This window comes from Monodon monoceros, unplaced genomic scaffold, assembly GCF_005190385.1.
Source record: "Monodon monoceros isolate NGI ecotype Baffin Bay Population unplaced genomic scaffold, NGI_Narwhal_1 Contig5617_ctg1, whole genome shotgun sequence".
In the NCBI taxonomy this organism is placed as follows: Eukaryota; Metazoa; Chordata; class Mammalia; order Artiodactyla; family Monodontidae; genus Monodon; species Monodon monoceros.
Window position 1 is genome coordinate 1 of NW_021701429.1, and position 9238 is coordinate 9238.

The 9238-nt window shown below is 60.1% G+C and overlaps 1 protein-coding gene across 1 annotated transcript; it reads right to left on the reverse strand.

Annotated features, from left to right (window-relative positions):
• Positions 1–3427: 3427 nt before the first annotated feature.
• Positions 3428–9146, reverse strand: LOC114890415 (cilia- and flagella-associated protein 74-like). Its single transcript, XM_029213816.1, has 8 exons — positions 9019–9146; positions 8601–8711; positions 8126–8228; positions 7553–7710; positions 6379–6580; positions 5168–5356; positions 3872–4045; positions 3428–3553 (listed from the first exon to the last, which is right to left on the reverse strand). The coding sequence occupies exons 1-8, from the start codon at positions 9144–9146 to the stop codon at positions 3428–3430; spliced, it is 1191 nt and encodes a 396-aa protein (XP_029069649.1).
• Between the last annotated feature and the right edge of the window lie 92 nt (positions 9147–9238).

A 9238-nucleotide genomic window follows, 5' to 3' on the forward strand; every position in this document is an offset into this window, starting at 1 on the left:
GAAGGGGGAGGGAGGGGGGAGGGAGGAGGAAGGGGGAGGGGCGGAGGGAGGAAGGAGGCAAGTCCCCAGGGGCCAACTCCAGAGGGACAGATGCTCTGGGGTGAGCAGTGGTCACAGTCCCCACGAGAACAAGTGCCAGGCCTGAACCAAGGATCTAGGGTTTTAAGATCAAGGTCAGGTGTGTGAGACAGGTAGGGAGCTGGGACTGTGGGCCTTGCTTTCAGCTGGAGCCCTCTGAGCTCCACTTTCAGTGAAAGACCCAGAAAAACAGCCCCACCTTCCTGGGGACACTTGGAGGGACCTGGTCTGGATTTGGGTGAGGAAAAGAAGCCCCCGACAAAATTTCTAACACAAAGTCCATTTTCACAAGGTTGGATTTTACCTACTGCACTTTGTATAGAAATAACACAAGCTAAAAATTTAATATAAAAATCTGTCCCTGGCTGGCAGCATCCCAGTGGCAGCAGGAAGAAGCAAATCCAAACCTCCTCGGATCGGGAGGGAAGCATTGTGATGTCAGACTAACAGAGGCCCGAGGATGGAGCCTCAGCCGCGGGAAGATCCGAACCCAGATTTCAACGTCCGCGCAGAGACCAGCACGAAACACAGCGAGGGGCAGGGCCAGACTCCAGGGATGTCGGGCAGTAGAAAGACGCAGAGAATTACAGACGTGAGAAAAGAACAAGAAATACCAGCTGATCCGAAAAAGAACTTAGAATTTTCAGAAATGAGAAATACGGCAACTGAAATTAGACACATAACAAGCAATTTCAACAGCCGATTAGATACGACCAAGGAGAGAAGTACTCAACAGAGGGACGGACCCCGGGAAACACTGAGAAACCTGCTCAGGGAGATGACGGGGCAGGGGGGGGATGTGAGACAGGCGTCAGGAGGTGTGGGGGGCACAGAACAGACAGGGTTTGAATCGGAACACGGGGGCAGGTCTGTGAGGATGGGAGGTAGGCGACATCTGAAGGGACAGGGCGGAGAAACGTCCACAGCTGTTCAAAGAGCTGAATCCTCTGATCAGGAAGCACAGGGAGTTCTAAGCAGCCCTAGGAAAGATCAGTCCACATCAGACACACTGTCATAGACATGCAGGACCCCAAGGGGAGGGCAAGCTCACGGCAACCTGAGGAAAGAGCTCGATAACCTACAAAGACAGGGGATCGGACGGAACAGCAACAGCAGAAAACAGGAGACAGGGGAGTAAGATCCTCCAAGTGTGGAGAGGAAAGTGCTGCCAATAAAAAATTCTTGCTCCAGGCTTGGGGAGGGGCGCCTCAGGGTGGCCTAGGTGACAGCGACCACCCGACTCTGGGCCTCCGCCGACTCCTCCAGAAACCCACAGCTCAACAGGAAGAACTAGCAACACAGGAAAGCCCCCGCTGTCAGCATGCCTGGAAGGCGGAGGACACGCGGGCGATAAACACATGAGCCTCTGCAGATCCCGCGTCCGGCCACAGTCGGCACAGAACGGGACAGCGCGGCCTTCGCGGGGAGGCTGACCAGAGCTGTGGACTCAGGGAGCAGCCCCGGGAAGCCCCTGGGGGCAGAGGGCAGGGCCTTGGAGGCTGCAGCGCTCACAGCAGGAGCCCCCGGGACCTCCAAACTGAGGACAGAAGCTGGAGAAACCAGGGCGGGGAGGAGAAAAACCTTAACGGCAAAGGCAAAATGCTCAAGGAGCAGAAGAGAAGAGGGTCCCGCAGAAGACACAGCAACGGTGGTTACAAGAAAAATGAGGGGAAAGCAAAACAGGAAAGAAGCAAGGATTACAGGGACAGAAAGAAAATCAGACACAAAAGAGGACCCAAGTCAGGGATCAGTGGGGTCTCAGAGGAAGAAACCTGAAACCCTGGAACAGAGGAAAAATGTAAATACATTGGACCCACCTCCTAGAGTAATGAAAATAACAGAAATAAACAAATGGGACCTAATGAAACTTCAAAGCTTTCGCACAGCAAAGGAAACCATAAACAAGACGACAAGACAACCCTCAGAATGGGAGAAAATATTTGCAAATGAAGCAACGGACAAAGGATTAATCTCCAAAATATTCAAACAGCTCGTGGAGCTCAATATCAAAAAAATACAAACAACCCAAATAAAAAATGGGTGGAAGACCTAAATAGACATTTCACCAAAGAAGACGTAACAGATGGCCAAGAGGTACATGAAAAGATGCTCAACATCACTAATTATTAGAGAAATGCAAATCAAAACTACAATGAGGTGTCACCTCACACCAGTCAGAAGGGGCATCATCGGAAAATCTACAGACAACAAATGCTGGAGAGGGTGTGGAGGAAAGGGAACCCTCCTGCACTGTTGGTGGGAATGTAAATTGATACAGCCACTATGGAGAACAGTATGAAGGTTCCTTAAAAAACTAAAAATAGAATTACCATATGACCCAGCAATCCCACTGCTGGGCATATACCCTGAGAAAACCATAATTCAAAAAGACACATGCACCCCAATGTTCATTGCAGCACTATTTACAATAGCCAGGTCATGGAAGCAACCCAAATGCCCATCGACAGATGAATGGATAAAGAAGATGTGGTACATATATACAATGGAATATTACTCAGCCATAAAAAGGAACGAAATTGGGTCATTTGTAGAGATGTGGATGGACCTAGAGTCTGTCATACAGAGTGAAGCAAGTCAGAAAGAGAAAAACAAATACCGTATGTTAATGCATATATATGGAATCTAGAAAAATGGTACAGGTGAACCTATTTACAGGGCAGGAATAGAGACGCAGACGTAGAGAACGGACATGTGGACACAGTGGGGGGAAGGGGAGGGTGAGACGAATTGGGATATTAGGTTTGACATAAATACACTACCACGCGTAAAACAGATAGCTAGTGGCAACCTGCTGTATAGCACAGAGAGCTCAGCTCGGCGCTCCGTGACGACCTAGATGGGTGGGATGGTGGGGGGTGGGAGGGAGGTACAAGAGGGAGGGGATGTATGTAGACATACAGCTGATGCACTTCATTGTACAGTAGAAACTAACACAACCTTGTAAAGCAATTTTACTCCAATTAAAAAAAAAAGAATTATTGGATACAATTAAAAGAAAAGAAAGAAAATTTAAATACAGAGTTCAAGTACACAGTCCCGAAATAAAAGATGGCTTTTTTCTTCACCTTGAAAAGGCACAAGGCCCTCCAGGGAAATCTTACCCAGAGTGGTCAACCTCAAAACACAATGAAGGGGAAAACATCAAGCCATTTATCAGGGAAAACTGGGCTGGTCTCAGGAAGGCGGAGGAGCCACTTTACAAAATGCTCACGGGGACCCAAGCTGAAGGTTTTGTGCCCCAAATGTGGGTCAAATAAAAAGGCTCTGATAGCAGTTGCAGGGACTGAAGCACCCGCCCCGCGCGCGCCGCCCGCCTCCCCCCCACCCCCTAGTACTCGATGTGGATGAAGTCCCCGAGGCGCTCCTCCACGCCCACCAGCTTGCAGTAGTTAATCGTGTAGGTGGCGTTAGTCAGCGTGATCTTTTTCTTGTACACTTTGCCGATATCAAAGTCCTAGGAAAAGCACATAAAAAGCTACCGCTCCGAGTTTTCTGGCGGATGCTTCTCGGCACCTGACATTCCCGCCTGGGAGATGGGGACACCCTCCATGGTCTCGTAGGACCCCTGCCTCAGGCAGGAAGCGGCCTCCTGGGGACCAGCGGGTGGGGGTCCCCCAGCAAAGGGTCGGGTGGTGCCTGGGTCCTCCAGAGGGACCAGGAAGGTGTGACATGCCAGCCCCCCAGGACAATCGCCCTCCTGGGGCTGGTGTCTGACCCCTCGTGTGAGACCGGGCCCTGTCCCCTCAGACCCAGGCGAGGACCCTGGGCTCACCTTGAAGTGGACGAGCTTGGGCTTGCTGTTGAAGGGACACCCTCTGAACTCGCGCCTGGATGCCACCTGCTTGTGGGTCACCCCGCGGCACAGCCGCTGCGCAGTGTGCGCCAGGATGTCCTTGTCCGTCTTCGTTCCGCCCATGGGCTTCTGGCCCACGTCCTCCTTGGGCACCTGGGGTTTTGCGGGGACAGTGGCCGGCTCGGGAGCCCCCCCAGGCCTCCCCGAGGTCAGCTGGGGAGTAAAGGAAATGGACAGCCCGGAGCCGGGGGCCACCACGGCCGCAAGGGGCCGGGGTGGGGTGGGCACCAGGAAGGCGGGGGAGGGGGTATGGCAGGGTCAGGGGAGAAACAAGGGGCCGAGCAGGGCCGTCCAGGATCCAGCGGATTTCCAGGAAATAATGGCAGAGAGGTATTTTCTAGATTTTAAAATCAGGCCAAGAGAAAGTTCTTGAAAAGCTCTACCGGAAACAACATTTTTTCAGTGGCACAAATAAAGGTGCCTCCCTGACCGGCTTAGTGACTTGAAGAGGGACCCTCTGGGGGCCTGGCTCCCGGTGCCCCTGCTGGCCCAGGGGCTGGCATCCTCCTGCCTCGCTCTCCTGGGTGGGAGCCGGGCTGCTGACCGGTGGTGCCCAGGGAGTGGCCGGGCCCGAGCAGAGCAGCGGCAGGCCTCCTCAGAACCAGCGGAACCAAAATGGCTTTGCCCTCAGAGCAATGGGAACCAACTTGTACACAGACCAAGGGTGGGCGATGTCCTCCAGGTGGCCGCGGGCCTCGGCTGACCAGTGCAGAGACAGGGCCAGAACCTGTGTCCTGCTGCATGCAGTGGACACTCGCTAGCTTCTCGGCTCCCAGAGCTGTGCCTGCCCTCTTAGAGCCAGGACGACCAGTGCTCCTCGGCTCCCAGAGCCTGTGTCCTGCTGCGTGCAGTGGACACTCGCTAGCTTCTCGGCTCCCAGAGCTGTGCCTGCACTTTTAGAGCCAGGACGACCAGTGCTCTGGAGAGCGCGTGTTCCGTGACAAGAGGCCGTCAAAGGAAGTGTGAGCTCATGCCTTTTTCTAGCGACACATTTCCCCAGTAGTAAGCTGGAGCATTAGGACTCGGCCCCACCCCTCGAGCCCCCTGCCTCATCCCTCCGCGTGTGGCCACCACCGGCCCTGTGGTTGTTTGGGAGGGAGGTGGCTGGGGGGAACTGCAGAGCAGCCCCCGCGAGGGGGGCCGCCACGGTCGCCAGGACAGGGTGGAGACATGGGAGACGGATGAAAAGATGTGGCCGCGTGTCCGAGGGGCTACCTGGTAGGGCTTGCAGTCCTCCTTCCAGAGCCCAGGGATCTCCGGCCGAGCCAGCGTCCCCGCCTCCCGGCCAAGGCTCCCCCTGTCCGCCTGGACGGACTCGCCGGACACGGCTTTCACCAGCAGAGAGGCTTGGGGTAACGCAGACCTGCCCTCCTGGAGTTGGGGAGAGGAATGCAACAGCTTATTCTAGAAAACAGAGATTGTACTGACTGGGAGGAAGAAAGTGCGGACCGTCAGGACTCCAGGGCCTTGGCAGACCACCCAGCCCCGGTCTGCACTCAGAGGCCAGAGCGCACACGGGTTTGCAACTGCTGTTCACGCCATGAGCGTCTTTACACAGCGTGAAAGCCTGGCCTCCAACGCCCACAAGAGCCACAGACACTCTGACTTATGGACACCCCGGAACCCCCTTCACGGACCCTCAGCTGCTCTAGGGCCAGACGGGGCCTCCCTCCGGGGACATCAGGCTGGCACAGGGACAAGAGTGGAGGGCGATGTTGCTGCAGGCGTGAGAAAGGCCCCACGTGGAGAAGGGCAGGAGCACGGCTGGGGGCGAGAGGACAGAGAGGCACAGCTTTGGGGGGCGCCCATGAAGCAGCCTGGGGGTTGCGGCTGGCAGCGCACTGCTGGAGCCAGTGACCTGGGCCTTCAGGCTGGGGGCACACAGGGCAGAAGCAGAAGGGCTGCCGGGCTCAGGATGGGGTCCCGACGTCCCTACCCCACACCCTCAGGGACAGGTAAGCAGGCCACCTATGGGGCGACCGGCACAGGGCCGGCCCTCGATGTGAGGACTGAGTGCAGGAATGGAGGGAAGCGGCCCGGCTCCGGGGCGAACGTGCGTGGGGGGTGGACGGGGGCACACGTCTCCCCTGGGCCGTGATGGGCCTTTGGTCACCAGCCTGGCTCTGGCATCTGGGGACAGGTAAGGTGGCCCAAGACAATCCTGTTCAGGGGACATGTGGCGGTGGGGGTCTGCTTCCCCAGGCGGGCCAGGCGCCGGACACCGGGGGGGGGGGGGGGGGGGGGGCGGGGGGGGGGGGGGGGGGGGGAGCCGCGAGGGACATGGAACACGTGCACCAGGGCTGGGGCCGCCTGGCGACCAGAGGCTGTGCCTGCGTCCGGCGAAGGGGCGGAGGGGCAGGAGCGCTCTCCGTGGTCCTGATCTGAGCTGGCCGGTGCGGTCCAGTGTAGCAGGGGCGTCCGCTCACCGGGGGGCAGCAGGGCGGGTCCGCCGGGCCCTTCCCGTCATGGAAAGCGGCCACGTAGCTCCGGGTCTGGTCCCTCAGGATCGGCCGGCCCGCGGGTCTGGCGGGCGAGGGCCGCTGCTTCCTCCTGGCCTCCTCGGCCTCCTCCTTCAAGATCCGACTCACAATCTCGTGCTTCCTGAGCTTCTGCTCCTCCTCGAAGGCGCTGCGGGGAAAACGCCAGCTGCGCCCGGCCCCCGAGAGGCTCGGCCCACAGGAGCCGACGTAGGGAGCCCAGAAGGGCGGCCGGGCCAGAGACCTGGGACGCGAACCTCCGGCCCAGCGCCGTCCCCACCACAAGCCTCGACCCCGTGAGCTGTTGCGTCCCCCACTCCGGGTTCCCAGGCGCCACTGGGCGCCCTGAGGCTCAGACCAGGGCAGCCTCAGGGCTGGAGGCCGGTCACTCAGTCAGTCATTCCCGGTCACTCAGTCAGTCATTCCCGCTGCTCCTTGCTGGCGCCTCCCACCTGCCAGGACTAAGGGCTCCGAGGCAGGAGGAGCTGCCCCTGGGACCCCTGCGGGCAGGCGATGACCCAACGCCAGGGCTGGCACTCAGGGCACCGCGACTCCCCAGTGACAGGACCGGGTGGCCACACCTGGGCAGGTGCTGACAGTGACCATGATGGGCGGGGCTGCTTGTGGGGGAAGGGACAGGCCCTCCAGGATGAAGAGGAAGTGACAGAACCTTGTGTGCAAGGCTGGGCTGAGGCAGGAGAGTTGGCCACCTCACCCTTGCATCTTGGGAAGCCCCCGGGCGGACCCCCGTGTCTCAGGTCGGGTGCAGCCTGGGGAGCTGAGAACGGGGGACTTGCAGGCCGAGGGGTTCTTAGGGGATAACGGGGTGCAGCGTGGACTGAGGCAGCACTGAGCCCCGGTTTGGGGGAGCCCAGAAAGTGAGCCCCGGCTGCAAGCAGCCTCTGGGAGGGAGGAGGCCACGGGCGGGGGATGCCCGGGGCAGCAGGGGCAGTGGGGGCTGTGCCTGAGGCCCAGGAGACGTCCCGCCTGCTGGGGGCTGGAGAGCAGGATGTGGGGGGTGGGGGGTGGGAGGGGGAGGCCCACGGAGAGAGGCAGCCTCGCCGCAGGTTGTGACAGACACACCCGCCCACCGCTCTGGGATGCCACCCCACCAGGCCCTCACCGGTTCTGGGTCTCCAGCTCCTGGCGCCGGCGTTGATGGCAAAAGTGCTTGAAAGCGTCCCCACCTTGGGCCAGAATCACCTCCTTCTCGGCCTGGGCCCTCTGTTCCGCCAGCTCTGCCTTGGCCTGGCCCCATGCTTGAAATTTCCGGAGTGTCTCCTTGGGAATAGAGAACACGGACGTGCCAGCATCCGCAGGTGTGCGCGTGCGCAGTGGAGCTTTCTGCGGGCTGGGTGCCCTCAAATCGTACCGGAGACGCCGGAGGTCAACGTTTGTGGAAATCACCACTGCTCCCACCTGCACCCGCCTCCTGCAGCTGCCCCCTCCCCAAAATCCTCAGGGGCTTCCCGAGGCCAGAGCCCCGCTGTCTCCACTGGACTGGCGGCTCACTGCGCATCCCACCCCGCTTCCCTGGTCTAACTGCCCCCCAGGCCCCGGGGGGTATCACTTCCCCTGGGAAGGCCCAGGGCTCCAGCACTCGCCTCGCCGAGCCCGGGTCCCCCTGGAGCACGGGAGCCTGTCCAAGGGCAGGTGAGTGCATCCTGAGGGCGTCGGGGGGTGGGGCCAGTCCTACCCGGTTGGCGGAGATGCTGCCCTTCAGGGCCAGCACGGCGTCCATGCGCCTGCGCGCGTGCTCGCGGCTCTCCAGCTCCTCTCTCCGCTCCTGCTTGCGGATCCTGGCGGGGAGGACCTGCTCATGGAGCAGTGGCCACCAGGGGGAGGAGCCCCAAGGAAGCAGCCAAGCGCCAGGATGTTAAAGGCAAGTGGGAAAGAGCTGGGCTGCGCGTGGACCACGAGGAAACGTGAAAGCCGTTTCTCTAGACTGGAGTCCTCATCTGAAACTAACGGCCGTCAGCTCAAAGCTGGAAACACACATTTATTCTTTCTGGGTGATGAGGTGACGGCTCAATGATAAAATCGGAGAATTTCAAAACGAAGGCAATTGATCCACTTTCTCAGGCTTCCCTGTGTGGGTGGGGGTGGGGTGAGGGGAGGGACAGGAGGAGAGGGACAGGAGGAGAGGCGCAGAGAGAAGAGAGCCGCTGTACCTCCCCAGGGAGGCCTTCAGGAACTTCACGGCCTTCCGATGGTTCTTCTGGGCGTCTTCCACCAGCTTCTGGTGCCTGAGCCCGTGCTCCTTCTGTAGGTACACGGACCTCCTGCAGGGACACGGGGCAGCGGGAACAGGGACACGTCCTGTGCAGGCTTGGCTGCAGAGGGCCCGGGACCAGGGCCAAGTGCATGAGGCGGGAGGGCCCTGCGCTGTGCCTGGTAGGGGGTGGGGCCGTGGGGACCCTGTGGGTGTCCACAGGCTCGGATCCCACGGAAGCAGCAGGAAGATCTAGCAACGGGCTGGACGAGGTGGGGGGTGGGAGAGCCGGAGGACCTGTGAGGACCCCGTGCCGGGGCGAGGGCGGGGGGGGGCCCCTGGGGGCGGCTGCATCCCCCAGCCTGCAGCACACCTACTCCACCGGCCCCGCCCTCAGAAGCAGCTGCCCGCGGGGCACGGGTGATGTCGGGGCCTCAGGAGGACAGGCCACAAGGAGTGGCCAGAGCCGGGAAGAGGGCAGGGTGTCCAGGAGGGAGGCGGCCATCAGGTCAGGGAGCGAGCGTGGCCCAAGCCACTCTGCCCAGGCTGGGGCTGGGTGGGCAGGGGCGCAGGCGTGGGGCGGGGGGGGGGGGGGCG